The sequence below is a fragment of the Myxocyprinus asiaticus genome, chromosome 1 (genome assembly GCF_019703515.2).
Source record: "Myxocyprinus asiaticus isolate MX2 ecotype Aquarium Trade chromosome 1, UBuf_Myxa_2, whole genome shotgun sequence".
Lineage (NCBI taxonomy): Eukaryota > Metazoa > Chordata > Actinopteri > Cypriniformes > Catostomidae > Myxocyprinus > Myxocyprinus asiaticus.
In genome coordinates, this window is record NC_059344.1 from 38699586 (window position 1) to 38719555 (window position 19970).

The 19970-nt window shown below is 37.7% G+C and overlaps 1 protein-coding gene across 3 annotated transcripts in view; it reads left to right on the plus strand.

Annotated features, from left to right (window-relative positions):
* LOC127444578 (VPS10 domain-containing receptor SorCS2-like) overlaps window positions 1-19560 on the plus strand; it is a 321561-nt gene extending 302001 nt beyond the window's left edge. Inside the window, exons 14-27 of one of the 3 annotated variants that reach the window (XM_051704034.1) lie at window positions 726-833; window positions 6680-6800; window positions 6966-7099; window positions 7578-7706; window positions 8342-8513; window positions 8618-8804; window positions 9803-9936; window positions 10127-10250; window positions 11158-11270; window positions 11377-11499; window positions 12211-12310; window positions 12827-12929; window positions 13460-13692; window positions 14630-19560. In XM_051704034.1, coding sequence (XP_051559994.1) covers window positions 726-833; window positions 6680-6800; window positions 6966-7099; window positions 7578-7706; window positions 8342-8513; window positions 8618-8804; window positions 9803-9936; window positions 10127-10250; window positions 11158-11270; window positions 11377-11499; window positions 12211-12310; window positions 12827-12929; window positions 13460-13692; window positions 14630-14694 — 1846 coding nt within the window. In that variant the 3' untranslated portion in view covers window positions 14695-19560. The remainder of the gene's footprint in view (window positions 1-725; window positions 834-6679; window positions 6801-6965; window positions 7100-7577; window positions 7707-8341; window positions 8514-8617; window positions 8805-9802; window positions 9937-10126; window positions 10251-11157; window positions 11271-11376; window positions 11500-12210; window positions 12311-12826; window positions 12930-13459; window positions 13693-14629) is intronic. The other 2 variants (XM_051704041.1, XM_051704048.1) reach the window with 2 other exon arrangements.
* Window positions 19561-19970: the final 410 nt, after the last annotated feature.

Below are 19970 nucleotides of genomic sequence, written 5' to 3' on the forward strand. Positions count from 1 at the left end.
TTCAGGGCGAGCCGTGTGTCCTCACAGCCCAGCCCCGCCGGCAGGTCTTCCCCACCTTTCTGGAGCCCTGGGAGAGACAAGGGGAGGGAAAGGGGAAAGGAAAAGAGCAAGGCAGAACAATAGAGAGAGAGGAGAGTGAGAGAAAAACTTGCCCGCCGGTTCTTGGACATGCCGTCGCCCGGTCCTCAACTGCTCCTCTGTCCTCTGGCGGACGCCAGCTCGCTCATTCCCCTGGCAGATGGCAGCGAGTCCTCTGGCTCCAAGCGGATGGAACCGCTCCTCCCCTTCTTCGGCGGACGGCAGCGGTTCCTCTGTCCCCAGGCAGACGGCCGTGGCTGCTCCCCTGGCAGAAGGCAGCGGCAAGGACTCCATGACAGCCCATCCCTCCTCCCTCCTGGGTTTCGGCACCACTGTAACAGATAAAGGAGGAGGCGGGAACCGGCTGAACAATACAGTAAACATAAAGTTTAATAAGAAACTCAACATAAAATAAACAAATGCAGACACACATGCAACATGGCCTCGTGCGTCTCTCTCTCTCTCTTGAACTGGCGCCTCCAGCTCGTCTTTATACCTCTCCCAGCTGATTAGCCAATTCAGGGCCGGCCGTGTGTCCTCACGGCCCGGCCCGCCCTCCTCCTCTTCATAAGTATATAGTACAATTTACAACGTTGTTTTCATGATCTATGTGGCAAAGAAAGAATAATAACAAAATCTTGTCTTAGATTCAGCATAGATGAGGGCCGAACATGGAGTGTCCACAACTTCACCAGCACTTCTGTTTTTGTGGATGGACTTCTGAGTGAACCTGGGGATGAGACACTGGTTATGACGTGAGTTGTCCTCTGTAAATGAAACAGCTGTACTAGTTCACCCAAAATCAACTTTAGGGCAATTTTCTTTATTCTGTCATTTTGAAATTACTGTCTTTTAACTGAGATTATCTCAGTTCTCGAAGAAACTTAGGTTGACACATCATGTTGATGAGATTCAATTGATGAGATTTTATCCAGTGATTTATGATTAACTGAATTACTATACATGTTGCCTAAACAAGGGTCTGTCTTTACTGTATGATATTTAAAAACAGTGTCTCTATAGGTTGTTGCCACCTTAATAAAGTTTTAAAAATGAGTTAATAGCATCCTCTGCAGACGTGATCAGTTATGAAAGAAAAAGCACATTGTTTTCACATAAGATTTCTGCCACCAGTTGCAAGAAAGTTCTTAAATTGAGAAAACACTTAGTGGCAATACACTTATAATTATCACTATGTGTTTTCTAAATGTAAGGGTTTTTTGCAACTGTGCCATTGGCCTAAGTTCCAGAAATAGATCGGCAGTTCTTTGTTTTCAGTCATTTTGTATCTCAGGGTATTTATTCATTGGCAGATATTTTCCTGTCATTTTAAAAGCTGATTATTCCTTGGAGAACAGCCTTTAGCAAGGGAAGTATAATCATGTAATTGACAGACATTATTAATTGCAAAGCTGAAAGTAGGACCACTCCTATCTCAGATAAGAGTGTTATCCTAAATGATCAAAGCATTTCTATATGTTCATGACAACCCATGCACTGCATTTTCAATAACACAGATCCAGGGTTCCACCTTGTGGCAGAGTACAGTCCTTTTTTAATGTAAGTGTTGAATTAGTCTAGGTTGGTAGCATCTTCTCATGGACCCTAAACACCTAAAAGCAGGTGTTCCCTTTTGTATTAGGCAATGTGAGATTCAAGGGCTTAATTCAAAGAGGCCTGTGCTCATTAGTTACATGCTGCTGCTGATGAGTGAGTAAATGTGTGTGTCCACTTGTTTATGTATACTTTGTTCCCAAATGCATAATTGGGTAGAGAGTGTGTTATGAGACGTGAAGTCAAGGTTACTGTAGTCTCGCTTTTTGGTGAAAGAAATTAAAGGCTTCTGTCTCCATGTTTGACAGATAATCAGATGTTTATGGCAAGGATGAGGCCATAAATCTCCAAATGAGTGGACCTTGGTGAAACAGGGTGGACCTTTATTCTGTGCCTAATTTCATCATGATATAATGAAGCACACCCCTTTCCTCAGCCTTTATGGGTCAATATTCGCTCATTTACCTAATACTTAGAGTTGCATAATTACATGTACAATAACAATAATTATTAGTTGCTGTTTTTTTTACAATTATTACGTTTATTATTAGAAATGTATTTTAATAGGTCATATTGATGCAATTGTAATGGGGTTGTCTCTGCGTTGTGTTGAAGAAAGCACTCGGCTGACACCATCTCACGCCTTTGGTGGATTTTATTCTGTTTAAACACATTGAAAAGCGGTGGTCAGTCCCAATAATCATGCTCACGCATGTTCCACCACAACCACTCTCTCGGCTGGCGTAAATCTTAATCTTTATGTATGAACAATATAGGACAGGTATACAATAATTACACATATTATTTAAAATATAAAGTCTGTTCCTGTTTAAACACATTGAAAAGTGGCGGTCAGTCCCAATAATCTTGCTCACGCATGTTGTATAATGAGGATGAACATTAAATCAGACATTACTACACATAAATCATGGTAGCTTGAGAAGCATACAATACACATTCATACATGACCAAACAAAATACATGTCTATGTTAACCCCCAAAAAATAAGATAAAATAATTAAAATATTTTTACAGGGAGCACTCACCCACTACAACCACTCGAATCTTAATTACCCAACCAGAACCAGTTCACTACACAGCACCAGCAAATGGGTGGAGAGTGCAGCTTAAATATAATTAAAGGGTCATACACAAAATTAAGTAAAGCAAGTGGAAGCACCTTTCTGACCCTGTCACACAATGAAAAATGAAATGGCCATAGAAATAAATACAAAAAATAAAAATAAGAGATATTGCAATAAACATTATTAGACATTTTTCAGTCCTCCTGCTTTTCACAGGTGTTGGCTGGGTTTCCCGAAGCAATAAGAAGAATTTTAATAGCAATTAAGTAGTACTTAATCTCTATGGTGCATTTCCTAAAAGCATCGTAAAAAGTAAAAATGTTTGTAAATTAACAAAAGCTTTAAACCATTCTTGTCCATTAAGTGCAACTTAAATGTATCTTTCTTTCATCTTTCACAGTTTATCAGAGAGAAAGGGACATTGAATAAATTATATTAATATATTTTGATCATTGGAAAGCCATTGTACACTGTTTTAGTCTCCACCATCTGCACATGCAACATGATAGGTCTAAAGATAAATCTAAATTTACATAACACAATACTGTATAACGTTTTATTGACCTTGTTTGATAATCATAATTATGATAGTAATAGAAAGATTATCTTATTAACCAGATTTCTTTTGACATATAAGTAAAGTGACATTGCAGTTTAAAACTTAAATAAATAGGCCTAAATAAATAAATAAAATATGTTTATCAAATGAAGTTAGAGTGAGTGTGCAATGAGAGATTCCCTTCATTCTGTTTAGAAAGGTCTATGAGTAGTTCAGTACTTATGTCCATCATTTTAATCCTGTTCTTTGCGCATCTGTTCAGCTGAAACTCTGATACGGTAGTGGGCGTTTCCTTTCCGACACCCGCTGGAAGCGGTAGACCAATCACAGCAGACTGGGACATCTGACCAATCAGAGCAGAGTAGGATCTCTGAAAGGAGGAGTTTAGAATGAATCTTTTAGAACGGATCATTGAACGAGTCGTTTGAGACACTGGGAATAAAAGGTAAATTAGGCACTTTTAAAAATCATAATAGGTGCACTTTAAACAATGCAAGTGAATGTCCTCCATTTTTTGATGGTCCAAAATGCATATTTAGGGTGCATCAAAATAATCCACACGACTCCAGTCGACAAATAAAGTTCTTCTGAACCCAAACGATTGATTATTTTTAGAAACAAAACAATACTTATATACTTTTTAACTACAAATGTTCGCTTCCGTACATCTCTGTGATGTGCGCTCATGAGAGGGATGACGTAAGCTTGTTGGTAAGGTCACGTGGAGGAGGAGGCAGGAAGCATGTCATTGTATACAAGAGAAAGTTGCACAGACCACAGACCAAGCGCTGTTTACAAACCAAAACAGTTCAAAACAATTTCAAAACAATATAAAATAAAATTTACAAATAATAATAAATAAAAAATAAAAAACACTACTGCAGTAAATAACATCCTTTATTTCGGAGCAATGCCGTTGCGTTATCTACTTGTGCATTTTCTTTAGCAGAAATATATAGGCTATATGACTCAGGAATTCAAGCTACACAAGTTGTAGTCAGTGAAACCAAGTGCGAGAGCGACGAAGATCAAGAGCAAATACAGACAGGTAAATAAACACTGCGTGAGAGCGGCACAGTCAAACTAGAGTCCTTTGTGTGACAATGACAACGTTTTCACACATACCTGAGCACAGCCGATGAATTTAGATATCGACCCTTTGTTTCTTTCGATGGTCTGAAATCCTCAGGGGTAAAATGTTCACTGCCCACCCTCCAATATTTGAGAGAATGTAGGGGTGTACTAATATCCAGGTTCAGCGCGATAAGCCAGAGCTTCAGTCGCTCATGATCATGTATAGGCAATCGATGAAAAGTTAATATTTTTCCCGGCGTGCATTTTCTTTGGGGTTTCTGAAGGTTGAAGCATCCTGGATACACACACCAACGACCAGTTTGAACAATACACTTATATAAATACATATATAATTAAACTTTTATACAGCATTCCTTCTCTTGTAAACAATGACGTGCTTCCTGACTCCTCCAGGTGACGCGTGACCTTTGACATGTCACAGAGATGTACGGAAGTGAACATTTGTAGTTAAAAAGTATGTAAGTATTGTTTTGTTTCTAAAAATAATCAATCGTTTGGGTTCAGAAGAACTTTATTTGTCGACTGGAGTCGTGTGGATTATTTTGATACACCCTAAATATGCATTTTGGAAATGGAGTACATTCACTTGCATTGTTTAAAGGAGGAGGCCTGAAATGAAATCCTAAAAATCTTCAATTCTGTTTTGATGAAGAAAGAAACTCAGATACATCTTGGATGGCCTGAGGGTGAGTAAATTACCAGCAAATTTTCATTTTTGGGTGAACTATTCCTTTAAGTTGAAACGTTATCGGGAAACCCAGCGTTGGCTATTTCCCCAAAGATTGAATCTTTAAAATCTGACATCTCTCATTTGGCTTACATTCTGGGCTTCGTGGAGAGGCTGCAATATTGCAAAATATTTCTTTTGATTAGTAGTCTGAAATAAGAGGTCTGGTGAAAAACGCGAGTGAATCAGATGTTCTATTTAACAGTTGGGAAATGTTACATTCAAATGGAGGCTAAAGAGTAGACAAGCACAGAAGAGAAACTTGTTCAAGAACCATTTCTGAGGTTGTAGCTACTGAATAATGATACATATGACAATTCATCTGTCGTCCCAATGTCCTTGCATCCTGAGATGGTCTGAGATCAAATTTATCGTTCTCACAGAGGACACTATTCCTGCAAATTTTTCCCAGATTATGAACAGGGAAGAAATAGTGAGAACTCCTCATGTGCGCGTGCTCCGCATGAGCACCAATAAATATCTAAACACATGACGAATCAGAGACATGCATCGATGGCTTTTCTTTCATCTGTTTTCCAAAATATGATCAAGTGTGCTTCTTTAAACACGCATAGTTGTGTCTAACAGCGTTTCTTGTCATTTGTCACTCCAAGAAGTCTTAATGGTGCTATATGTAATATTTTTACTGTACTAAATCATAAAATGACCATAATATGTCATTAGAGAATTAGGAAACATGCTAAGTTGAAATACTGACTTCTCTGATAACATTGCCACAGCCAGTATATTCTACTTTGAAGTTTCCATTCCGGGCCGGAATTTCTGTTTATGTTTTGGTCTGTGGGTTGCCAGATTTGAACAAGTTTGCAGGGAAACAACACTGTGTGCTGCAGCCATGGAAGCCAGCAAATGAACTGGATCAGAGATAACAGATTCCACCCGACCTAAAAAGTCTCGCCATCTGTCTAAAAACCACCATGACCAGAGGCGTAGTAAAACAAGGATAAATATTGGAGATGCCTTTGAAAGATGGAGACAGCTTAAAGCCCAGAAATCCTTTAAAACGGATGCTGAGTAGACTAATTTGCATGTCAACATTCTGGCAACCCGTATGAGCTTCGAGTCTGGGGCGGGACAGACAGCTCTCCAATATTTTGAATTTGGACTGCAGTACCCATTTCAAACACTTGTTGTCAGCCTTACATATAGCACCTTTAAAGGTCGCCTGCCACACAGTTGTGGGTAGACGACGAGCAAAATTACCCGCTAATTTCATACCCTGCCATGTCATCTATAGAAACATCTACCACACTCCCACGTAAAATAATAATAATAATAATAAATTAAGTGAAACAAAAACACACTTTCTAACTATATTTATAATGGGAATATGGTGATTATCTTGCATGTGAGCTATTTTGCATGCGACAAAATGCAGTTTCTTTTTATTTGCAAACTGTTCTTATATTCCTGCAGTTTTGATTGGGTGGACCAGCCGTCAATCTGGGTGGACCAGTGCCACTCTGGCCTTATGTGGCCTCGCGCCTGCTTTATGGATGGAGAGATTAATAAATGGACAGGCAAAAACGTATCTTTATTTTCGTTTGCTGTTGTTCACAGGGTATTCGGCCACATAAGCTACCGTTCAGATTGGGAGCTAGTGAAGGTGGATTTCCGTCAGTCTTTCCCCAGACAATGCACGGAAGCTGACTATGACTCCTGGAAACTCACTGACTTACAGGTATTACTAGTCAGTTTTTTGTATGGACTGCTCTTCAGCAAAAAGATCTTTAGCTGTAAGTTTCAGCTTTTTCCTGTCTGTGATGGAAATACATTTTAATTTAAGTTGTGAATTGATTTTTTTACTCTTAAAATGAAGATGCATGATAGATTTTCTTTTCCACAGGGAGAGAAATGCATCATGGGCCAGGAACGAATGTACAGGAGGAGGAAAGAGGCATCATTCTGCATTAAAGGGAAGAGCTATACATCAGTTCTAACTGCCAAACCTTGCCAGTGCACAGAGAAAGACTTTGCCTGGTACAAAACAGAGAGATAACCTTTGTATATTTATAAGCCAACTGCAAGCTGTATTAAGTGTGATTATACACAGATATCTTTAAAGCTGATATGTGTAATTTTATCTGTGTTTAAATTCAGCTAAAAAAAGTAAGACATTTGTAGGTTGATTTCACCTAAAAGTGAACACTGTGGCTCTGTGGTGCTATCAAAACAGTCCTCTGTTTTTTTGAGTGACCCATTAAGCCCGACACGGCAACTTTAGCTCAACCAATGGTGCAAGTTTGGGGGGGACCATTTGTTTGTACAACCAATGGTAGACAAAATGTGTTTTCTGGAATCTGTTTAAAAACAGTAATTAATTTTTTAATTCAGTTTGGTGATGCTGGTGGCACAAAAATTCCAAACGTCAGCTTTAAAGTAACACACACTCTTCATTGTGATCTGCCAGTTCAGTGCATTGTGAATTAGATCTAGGGCTCTCTCTGTGTGTTCTCAGTGACTACGGCTTTGAGCAAGCTCCCAGCCTTAGGTTAGAGGGTGATCGCTGTTATCCTGACTTTTGGTATGATCCTGACGCTCCTCCTGAAAACTGCCACTTAGGACACAGCTATAAGTCCAGCACAGGGTAACATACACACACAGTCACTGGTGAACAGAAGTAAATGCATGGCAGCTCTTTTTTTAAGTTAATGTATCAGTTACACTGAAAAGCAAAGAACAGAACTTACCGAAGTATGCATCTCATAGACTCTTCAGTTTGAATCACTTTGATAATTGCAGTTTTCTTTCCTGAGTTGACGTATTTCATTTTGAAACAGGAAGTTTGGGATCATCTCCCCTTTTTTAATAGCCAATAGGTTTAATTCTTACTTTAGAGACCATAAGACTGAACAAAACCACGCTGAGCTGTTTGTGCCCCTGCTGTGATTAGTAGAGCGTGACAGTGATGTAGTGGACTTTCAGCAGGACCCTCATTCAGCAAGATTTCAGCTGATGCAAAACTTGATGATTGTTTATCAGTGTTTCAGAGGCCAGATCTTAACAGCTGGCCACATTATGTATGGTTTTGATCCATCTCTTAAGAAAATTACTTACTGAGGGATGAAATGCATCTTTGTCCATTATGACTAACAGTCCAAGTCCAAGGCATATTACCACAGATTTTGCCTATGTTAAAAAAAATGCTTGCAGGTTATGTGCATGCATGTGTCTACTTTTTATAGTCAAGGCTAACATGTCTCTTGTTGTCTGTTCATTAAGTTATCGGAAGGTTATCACTAATGTATGTGAGGGTGGAGTGAATAAAGAGCAGAGTGCAAAGCAGCATTCTTGCCCTCTGCTGCCACCTAAAGGCCTGCAGCTGGGCATCAAAGGACAGATGCTTGCAGTGGCACCTGGTGATGACATCACATTTATAGTCCATCAAGAACAGGTAAAATACATAGGTTATTCTTTAAAAACATTAATTATTACTCAAATAATCTGTAGTTATCTTTAACAGTTCTTATATTTGTTTCATTATATATCCCTCTTAAGGGTGACACTACCAGCACCAGATATCAGGTAGATTTAATGGATGGGGTCAGGGCTATATATGAAAACCTGACGGTTACAGATGAACCCATTCAGCACCGTTATGAGAGGCCAGGTGTTTACCGGGTTAATGTGAAGGCTGAAAACTCTGCTGGACACGACCAAGCCACCCTTTATATTCAGGTCACAGGTAAGTAAAAGGCTGTTGCTTCAAATCTTGGAATATAATTAGGATAAGCTGTATATTGTGAAGTGGAAAGTGTTGCCATTAAATAAGCGTACAGCTAAAATAGGAATTTAAAAGGTGGATGCATTGTTGTACAGCATATAAATATCAATTGGATGATACCTTGAAAGCTTTCAGTGGGGTGTCGGTGCAGTCTGTATCTATAATGTTTGTCTTCTTCTCAAAGCTGAAGTGCTCCAGTTGTGGAAAGGGCATAAGAATCAGATTCCTCTTTAAGCTGTTTAGATGAAGCTGTTTTATCTTAAAGCAATGTTCCAGGTTCAATAAAAAATAAGCTCAATCGACAGCATTTGTGGCATAACAATAATTAGATTCATTTTGACTTGTCCCTCATGTTTTAAAAAAAAACAAAAAAACCTTTGGGTTACAGTGAGGCACTTGCAGTGGAAGTGAATGGGGGCCAATCTGTAAACATTAAAATACTCACTGTTTCAAAAGTATAGCCCCAAGGCGTAAACAGTATGTGTTAACATTTAATTTTAGTGAGATAAAATCGCTTATTAACCTTTTCTGTGTAAAGTTATAGCCAATTTCTCAACTTCGTTGCCATGACTACATGACCATTAAAACTATGATTTAAACAAATTTACAGCTCAAATAATCCACATGTTTTAACAGAAGAATTAATGTAAGCACTTTTATCAAAGTATAAGTTCACACTTCTGCCTTTAACCCCTCCAAAAATTGGCCCCATTCAAGAAAAGTCGAAATAATTTTTTGTGGTAATCAGCATTATGCCACAAAGGCTGTCAACTGAGCTTAACTTGTATTGAACCCTTTTTTGAATATATCTTCAAGCTTATAGTTGTAAAATAAAAGTTCAGTTGTTTGTGTATGCTAAATTGTCTATTCCTCTCAATTTATAATTGCAGCTTCAGTTTGAAATATGATATATTCTGCAGGTTAAGGAAAACTAAATTTGGCCCTCATTCTCTTTCCAGCTCCACTAAAGGATGTCCATCTGGAGGTGGTCCCAATTGCAGGCAGAAATCAGGAAGTAAATCTCACAGCTTTAGTGCTTCCTGCTGAGGCAAATCTTACTGTGTTTTACTGGTGGATCGGCGATAACCTTCAGGTACTATTGCCTATGTGGTAATTAATAACTAAAATAATTTACTATACAGTATATACTCTCAAAATAAATAGAAAATGTGAGGGTATATTCTGTATAGTAATTTATTTTTAAATTCTCATACCTTTTGTTTAATGAGCTCTAATGGGTGATACTTCTGTACAAATACATGATGTGTCTGTCCCCTTTGCAGCCAAAGCTGACTTTGGAGAACAGTCTGATCACGAGGTTCTCTGAGGAGGGTGAGGTTCCTGTGACGGTTCAGGCTTCTAATGGCCGCTCCATGGTGCAGGACAGCAAGACTGTCCATGTTTACGGTGAGATGTACACCGCATAACTATTGCACGTTCTAATGTATAAATTATCCCAGATCACAAAGGCCCTGTAACAAACCACAGATTGTCCTTAGCCACAGACTCATTGCTCACACTTCATCCCACATAATTGAACTCTGAAACTCATACATATACCTCAAGTTAAACTTCATTTAGAGAAATTCTATATCATTACAGAAAATTGAGTATTGAGAACCAATGCCACATATGATTATTCTGTTTTCTGTTAACATTCTTGATTTGTGTGAAATTCAAAATGGAACATACCACTAACCATATTTCTTTTTTGTCATGACAGTATAAAATAGAGCTGAAATATTGATGTGATTCCAGGGCTGGATTGAATATTTATGAGTGTGGTGTGATGAGATGAGGTCATGTTTGGAAAGCAGTTTCCCTCAGAGATAAAGTTCAACTCTAGTTCTGTGCTGCTACACAGACAGCACAATTCTGAACGGAGAAACTGTGTCACTCGACTGTTTCAGATTGCTTGTCATCAGGCTAAAAGTAGGCCTGTTAGTTGAATTATTTAATACATTTATGACAGATAACTTGATTTAATCTCTGTAGACTGATGAAAAAATGATTAGTCATCTTTTTGTCTGCAAAACGAGCAGTGCTTTGTTTTGGGATCAGATCTTCAGATTTGCATCTCGACTGAACTTCTTGCATTCTTGAACCGGTTATAAAATTGCTGCTGTGCTGTTTTTCTAGCCCTAATATAGAAAATGCCTTTGTTTTTTGGTTGCCTTTACAGCACATGGTTGGTTGCCATGATTCTTTACATGAAAAAGGAAAGCAAGTCAAGTTTATAAAGTCTCACTTTTAACCTGTAATATTGACTTTTAAAGATTGATGTTTTAACACAATCTTTAACCTTTCTCTTTAGATCATTTCCAGGTCATCCCACTGAGTTTCAGTCGTAATCTGGACCTCTTTAACCCAAACATACCAGAGTGGAGACAAGATGTGGGACAGGTCGTTACCAAGATTCTGTCTAAGGTTTGGGGCTTACTCATGAACACATACACATGAAAACTCTTTTTGCATTTAAAGTGCAAAAAGTCAAGTGCACAGATTTTAAATGCACTTGTCCTTTGTCTTATAGCTCACAGGGGTTCCTCAGGATTCTATGGTTACCATGGTGAAGCCTGATCTTCCCACCACTGCAGACCTGTATGTTCTTCCTCATGAGGCTACACCAGCGAAGAGGAGTGTGTTTGTGGATAAGGTAGAGAATAAACAATGCCTACTAAACCTAATATAATATGCTGCATGTGGCCCGGGATAATCCCATGATATCACCGCTGAAGAAGCCATTTGTATGAGTGGTAAAACGTCTTCCTGGAACAAAAAATAGTCCAATTGTAACAGCAGAACATTCCACGATGATCTGAATAAATATTCACAGACAATTTTTTGGAGCCTAGAGTTACCATTTTAATTAGACATAAACTTTATATACGTGCTTAATAGTTCACCCAAAAATGAAAATTCTGGCCTAATTTCGTTCCAAACCCTTGTGAATTTCTTTCTTCCGTGGAACACAAAAGATGTTTTGAATAATGTTAGTCACAGACACCATTCACTGCATCTTTTTCCCTACAATGAAAGTGAATGGTGACTGAGGATCAAATTCTTCAAAACATCTTTTGTGTTCCACAGATGAAAGTCATACAGGTTCGGAACGACATGAGGATGAGTGAATGATAACAGAATTTTCATTTTTGGGTGAACTATCCCTTTAAATCTGGGAAGTCTACCACTTACCTTGTTTACTATGGCATCTGGACTTATTTACAGATGTTGCTGTAATGCAATACACACATTATTTTTTAATAATGGTTGTTTTGAGTAACATCACGTTTTCACCCCTTTTTATGTAATAATTGTTAGTATTCAAAAACTATGTTTTTGTGTGTGTACTTGTTCCTTTTCATAGCATGTTCCCACAATAAAGCAAGTTCTGAGTGAGAATAATGTGAGCTTCATTGTGAAAGGAGGTTTAAGAGTGATGGTGACTCTGGCAGACTCAGATGCAGGTGAGCAAAACACTTTCCACAAAAGACACACTCATGTACACATACACAGCTATAATGTATGTTATGAGCAATGCAATGAACAATTACAATGTAACAGCAAGCACTTCATGTATAACTACTAAAATATAACCAATATGTTTCAAAGGATCTATAACTAGTGACTTGTCTGCCAGCACAGCAGAGACTGGTGCGTTATATTCACCTCTGTGATTTAGAAGTGTGCTCTGTACTCTTTAAGAAAACCAAAAGCAATCTCTGGGTCTATTCTCTTTCCTGATTTAGTATTTTAGTTTTGTTTTACACTGAGTATGTGCTTCCATTGGTCTGCTTTCATGTTTAAAATTTGGTGGGATCATCTGTTGTATATTTTTTAGTTCAGTTTTTAAATTATTTGAAAGTTTGTTGTAAGAGAGTTTGTTTGTTTCACTGTTTGTGTCTCAGCCACACAAATGACTTCATCCACATATCATAGTATCTATTAGACTGGATTGATCATAGATGCTCCTTCTCATCCAGGTTCTCATCTGGGTGCAGCAGGTGCAGGTGTTTGGGCTCTCACAGTAATTCTCCTTATAAGCCTGATCTCTGCTGCAGCCTTCATGCTCTTCAAGTTTAACAGGTTAGTCCTTTGCTCCAGTTTTCTTTTCTTTTTTTATAACATACAATTCATTTAGATTTTAAAATGCTACAATTTAAAAAAGTGCAGTAATATTTTACATATTTAGAAGATTTTCCTGTCATTGCTGTGTGGGTTATTAGGAAAAATATTTCTAATTACCTGACCCAATTTCCTTGTACCTAATAGTGTACAAGTTTAGCAAATACATGGAATGAATACAGCTTATATACAGTAACTGAATATCAGAGCTATTTTATACCTACTCTTCTGTAGGTATAATATGCATACCCATTTGCCTTGCTGCCCATCTTTTACCCCATCAGCCCTTGATTGCATGGTATACACGAACAACAAGAGATTCCTTAGAGCGATTGTAAGCTTTTGAGCTATATAAAGCTATTTGATATTCATTTTCCTGCCATACCCCATCACACAAAATGCATGTTCAGTCCGCACGTGTCTAATTGACAGCCAGCTTGTGCTGGTGCCATACAAACCATTACAGAAAATAAACTATGAAACTGTGACAGGAAAAACTACAAAAACCATGGTTCCTTGCTGAGGCCAGAAGAGAGCAGCCTAACGCATCCCTGGCTGCGTTTCAGAAAACTGCCAGGGAGAAACGTCTATGCCCAGATGCACAATGAGAAAGAGCAGGAAATGACCAGCCCTGTCAGTCACAGTGAGGACACACAGAACATCATTCAAGGGGAGGAGTTCATCGATGACGACCTTGACTCGCAGACTCTAGGTAACGCTGGAGGTAGAATCACATTGTTACCTTAGACTAACCAGTCATTACTAACCAGCTATGATCAAAGACTCCCAAAATACTTCACACTAGCATCAGTTCACTACTAATTCAGAAGGAGGGTCCAGTATTAGATTTAAGAAAAGCTTTTTTACCTTAAATTTAAAATTGAACCTTTCTAATGTTTTTGCAGTGTATGAACTTTTTAAGCTTAAACACAGATTCCCTTTAAAATTAACATCACCCCTTATATTGACCTCATGACCAGGCCCTGACTGATTCTGCAGACGTTTTTTGTATTTTCTGAGCTGATTTTGAGGGTGATAAAACTTTTGTAAATGACAGAGACTGCAATTGTGGAAATTTACAGTTTTCTGTAGAGTTCTGTGCATGCTGACTCCATCTGGGCCTGCTCATAACTTGGTTGAGATGGTTGTCTGAAACCAGTGTCAGAATTTACTTTTCCATTCAGGTGCAATATTTGCCGCCTGGATTTGTTTAGCAGAGGCATTTGTTTCCTCTTTATGAAGGCATAGATTTTTTTTAACCATATAAAAATATAGTGTGCCATGCTTTTATGTCAAATACAATCCATTCATTAACATAAATTATTAATTGGAACAATCAGATCCCTATGCCTAGATAAGAATATTAAGAAATATGTCAGATGTCACAAAAGAAAAAAAAAAACTTAGAAATCCATTACAGGATCGTTTTTGCCCCTACATTTAAAATGTCAGCTCCCATTAATTTCTGACCCTCTCCACACCCAAAAAGACAAAAACTCAAAAGACTTTATGTAAATATGCCATTTTAGAAATGTCTAGAACAGAAACATCTACACTATGTTGAATTCAAGAAATGATAAATTGTGTAACAACCTTGAGTGATGAAGAATCCTTTCATCTGTTGGCTTTATAAATCCTCTTTCTTATTTCCTTGTTGCCAGGCAACCACTCGGGGGTGGTGTTGAGCATAAATTCACGGGAGCTGCACAGTTACCTGACCAGCTGATGACCATTGAGAGGGTGCCAGTGAAGAGCACAATAGACTCTATGCCTTCCTACTCTCTCCAGCTATGTCCCTTCAGACACCCTTTCAGGAGAGAGAGAGCAGAGAAACACCTGCACCAAACCCTCTCTTCTCTGTCTTCTTCAACCCGATCTCATGAAGATTCGTACATAATTTATGAGTTGGCTATTTCGTATGGTCTTGAACAATGTTGTTAGCATAAACTCCTACGACTTCATCACGTGCAAATTCCCGGATGTCTAATGCGGAAGCGTGAGTTCCACGCACAAGGCGTTAAGGACATACAGTATTTATTAATATTATGCCCTTACTCAAACCCCTTATCTAAACTTAACCAATCAGTAGAGTGTGTAAACATGATAGGAAGCTGTTGTGTGTAACAGAAGCAAGTAGTTGTCGCGTATTAAATGGAAATGATGTCCAGCGGCGTCATTGGCTGTAGTGAAAGTCATAGGAATTCAAACGAGTGCAGTCGCACGATATCATACGAATTAGCCAAATTTAGAAAAGTCGTACGAATCCTGACGATTTCGCCGTGAGATTGTGTTGGTCTTCTTTGTCTTTTCCAGCCTCTTTCCTCACTCCAGAAGGTGGATTTATACCCAACCTGCTGTGCCCCAGTTGCACTGATGACCACTCACACTCACATATTGTTGATCGGCCTTCCTCTCATGTGCACATCGTGCAATCTGTTTCATTCTCTCATAGTTGCTGTTATCATGGAAACAGAGCATGGCTCCTATCCGTCACTGCACTTACTAATGCCCAGGGACAAGCTCATTGACCAAACTCTTTATTTGTCATCATTCTCACTATGTGACTGGTTTGTCATGTGCACTTTTCTGTGTTTTTTACTCTTTCATTCTTTCTCTGACCTGTCTGAATACTGTTTTTTGACTCTCTCAGGCCAGGTGTTGTGGTCATTGAAAAACTCTCACTCAAACTAGTCTCGAGGATGAATCCTGTGCAGAGGTGGTGCAATGCACATAGCGAGCAGGATACAAAACATGTTTGATTCAGGGGAAGACATTTTTGTTAGATATAACCAAAGGGAAAACACTTAAGATTTTCTAAACACACTCACCTCATTTTCTTCTTTTCTTTCTTTGTACAACATTTAGTATTGTAAACATGTATAAACACATTTTATTTGAACCCTTAGGGTTTCAAAAACAATAACACATCTCTCCTGCTTTTCATTTTATCTATAACAAAATATGTTTTTGCTATTTTGTGGATATTCTGTGCAGTAAATTCAAGTAATTTCTGTCTGTGCCCTATATGAGGGTTAGGTCAGAAACATACTTTGCACAAGTACGTGAACGCAGATGCAAGCGCTTGGCCAAAGCATTGTCCGGTTGAACATACTTGACATGCGTTCTTGTGTTACTGTGGCGGTAACAAATCTCCATACTCAAGGGGGTGATAGAGTTACTTTCAAAAGTCAGTGCCATTAAACTGGATGTGTTATTATTCAGGTAAGTTGATTATATATTGACTTTAACTTACTTGCTCAGCAATATTCTCTTTAAACTGTTGATCCTCCACGACAGTAGTTGACATGAAAGAGAAAACTCATAGTAGAAACAGAAAGTTTACACTACTGTCCACCCTTGCTGAAACGTTGAGACTGCAACACGTACTTGCATTATGAACAGTGTTGGGTGTAACCTAATTACTTTAGTAATGTGTGTATCGCATTACATTTAAAATTCTAGTAATCAGATGACAGTTAATTACTTCCAAGTAATTCTTCTTACATTACTTGGGTGACACATTTCTAAAATAGTTCTAAATATGTAGAATTTAAATCATGAGTTGTTCATATGTACATGTATGCATTTTTGTGACAGCTGAAGGGCGAATGCCAGTTAATAAGTCATTGTAAGGGAGAAACACGTGGTGATGAGTGTATGACTAGCATGCAACAATGAACAATGAAGAAATAAAGACATTATTTTTGATACGTTGAGCAAAAAAAAAAAAAAACGTATTTTAGAAAGTAATTTAAAAGTAAATTAATTAATGAAGTGATTAATTTTCAGTGAAGTAACCTGAGTACAGTTTTATAAAATAAATTAGTAATTTGTTGTGGACTAAGCACTGATTGTGAATTGCGGTCCGATACATTTTGGAACACAACAATGCATGAAAATCGAGCTTACGTAGCTAGATGCCCCTGCGTTCATGTACATGCATAGTAAGTTTCGGCTTTTACTGTTTTTTCCTCTCTCCAGCCCCACACCATCAATAGCTATGGTCCAGATAGTAATTTCTATGACAATTTAAAGATTTTTAACATTGATTACATTGACCCCAAACATGGTTTGCTTATATAGCAAGCAAGAAATGTCATGTTTTCGGTCAAGGAGTACACAAATGATAAACAGTAATTTGTAAGTAACTGCCAAACCTTCACGGCTGGAATCATTTTTGATGTTCTAAGAAAACCTGCACCAATGATAACTGTCCCCAGAGCCTAATTCATATCTTGTTTCTCCAGGAAGTGTAGTGCCAAATATTCATCATGTGTCTTTAGTATAAGTCATAGCATCTAATCTAATTCCAATGCATAAAAGCATCTAATCTGTGCTTTTTCACTGCATAATGAAACACTATACTATAACAAATCAAATTCCATTGTTCATCATGTTGAAATCCTATGTGAAAGCAAGCTAAATTCATAAGCTCATTTATTTATTTAACTTTAGATTTGCTAACAAACATCAGTCATCAAATCTTGACAGGGAGTCAACACGGAGTGGTCCACAGTGTAGCATTTGCTACCTGTTTGAGGAGTTTGGCAGGTGTAGTGTCTATAAGCCTATATTAGGCATCGTAGGACATGATTAATTTCCCTTTTGTTTGGCTTTATATATATATATATATATATATATATATATATATATATATATATATATATATATATATATAACAATGTGTACAGAGAAATTTCAGTTGTATATAGCCCCTCCAAAATACAACACTTTCAATAGACCAAAATGTGCACCCGCCCCCCCCCCCTCCAAATGCCTCGCACTGGGTTTTCTTGAAGTTCAGGAGTTCTGGACATTAAAATGATCACTTCTACATTTTGTCTTCACACAGTTTGTGTCATCTCATAATTCTACTGTCATTTCTCATCTTTACCTTTAGCAAGAAACATTTCCTTTTTTCAACATTGTTTAGTGAAGATTATTCTTAATATTTAACTATATCTATAACATTTACACGCTCATGACTAAAGAACTGTGTGAGAGGTGGTGCACATACTGATATTATTTTGGCATAATATGGGTTCAGCTATTTCAATGAAGGTGGCTGTGTGAATGGACTGTCGAATGGACTGTTAAGACAGTCATTGTCTTTATGGTCTGTTGCTGTCAGTATCGCTGGTGTTTTAGGAGTATGAATTAATGAGGGTCTCTCACTTGCACTATCACATAGTTGTTAGCAGTGTTATTCAGATGGTTTTAGGGACCACTTCTTTTTCAATGAGATAGCTGTCTGTAAATACAGAACATGCATCACTGAGAAAGACACTGTGGTTAGCTTGACTGCACTTGAGTAAAATGAGATTATTAGTTTGGCAAGTCTACCAAATGCTTGACACTTTGCATTGTTTTTTTAATCAATTCTGTTGTGGAGCTTAAGCTGATGTGAACTATATTTTTCATGTTAAATTGAAACAAGCAGACTGCTTCATAATGGTCTAGAATCAATGTCTCTCAGCATCAATCAAAAGGGAAGATGGCCTCTCTTCACACTGACTCAGAAATATATGCTAATGTGTATCAATAATAACACAAATAATACAAACCAGTGTTTCTATACAATGCAATCAGTGTGGACTTACTGCAGCAGAAGTGGTACTGTCTAAATTCCATGCATTTATCTGTTTTTTTTTTCTTCTTTTTTAACCTGTATACAGTATGCATACATAGTTATTTAGTGATGTGTAATCTATATTTCCATCCCCTTTAACCCAAGTGAAAGAGGAATTATGAGGACGTTATGAGCAAAAGCCTGAGATGTGTCTACGGCCTTGTTCAGACTGTCACTAAAATCCAATTTTTTTGCATATCCAGATTGTATCCAGATGAATTTTTGATAGTCTGGACAGCAAAAAACCACATGAAATCTGATTTTTCCGAATCTGATTTTTCTGCACCGTGACTGGACAGGGCGCTTATTTGGAGAGCGAGATGATGCACCTCTATTTTTCCCGCATCTGTTTTGAAAGCATCGTTACGTGGATACGCCTACGTCATTACCAAAGCAACCCATGCAGATAGTTTGGTTATGTCTGAACACGCAAATCTGATTTGATCACTTGCAATTAATAGTGTGGACAGTCTGCCTGAAAAGATCTGATTTGAGAAAAAATCAGATTTGCCTGCAGTCTGAACATAGCCTACATCAGTTCAGCTTAGTGTCTGCACACTCCTGCAACAAGGCATTTCTGAAATAACACACACCTGGATCCACTTTTTGAATCTTAAATTTACAGACTCAAACATTTTGGAAAATGTTTCTGCCTTTGCTTAATTCAATTTGTTCTTGTTGTTTCTTTTTAATGTAAATGTTTTTGACCACTGCAAAAAGTGAAAAGCACTTAATCAGTGTGTCCTCAAACACACCCTAACTGTATAGTTATGTTTTGTTTTTTGATCTGTTTAATAAAGTTTTAACGTTCTTCATGAAACTGGTATCTTTAGTTTTTTTTAAAGGACTGTCTTTTGTGCGTAAGACACTAAATAGCTATAAAAATGTTCTATAAAAGTTACAAAACATTAAATACTGTTAAAGGGATAGATGACCCAAAAATGAAAATTCTCTCATCATTTACTCACCCTCACGCCATCCCAGATGTGTATGACTTTCTTTCTTCTGCAGAACACAAATAAAGATTTTTAGTAGAATATCTCAGCTCTGTCGGTCCATACAATGCAAGTGAATGGTGATCAGACCTTTGTAGCTCCAAAAATCACATACAGGCAGCATTAAACTAATCCATAAAACCCCCGGGGATAAATCCATATCTTCAGAAGTGATATTATAGGTGTGGGTGAGAAACAGATAAATATTTAAATCCTTTTTTCACAGTAAATCTTAATTTTCAGAAAGTGAAAGTGGAGATTCATGGTAAAAAAAAAATAAAAAAAAATAAAAAAGGACTTAAATATTGATCTGTTTCTCACCAACACCTTTAATATCACTTCTGAAGATGTGGATTTAACCACTGGAGAAAGACTGCA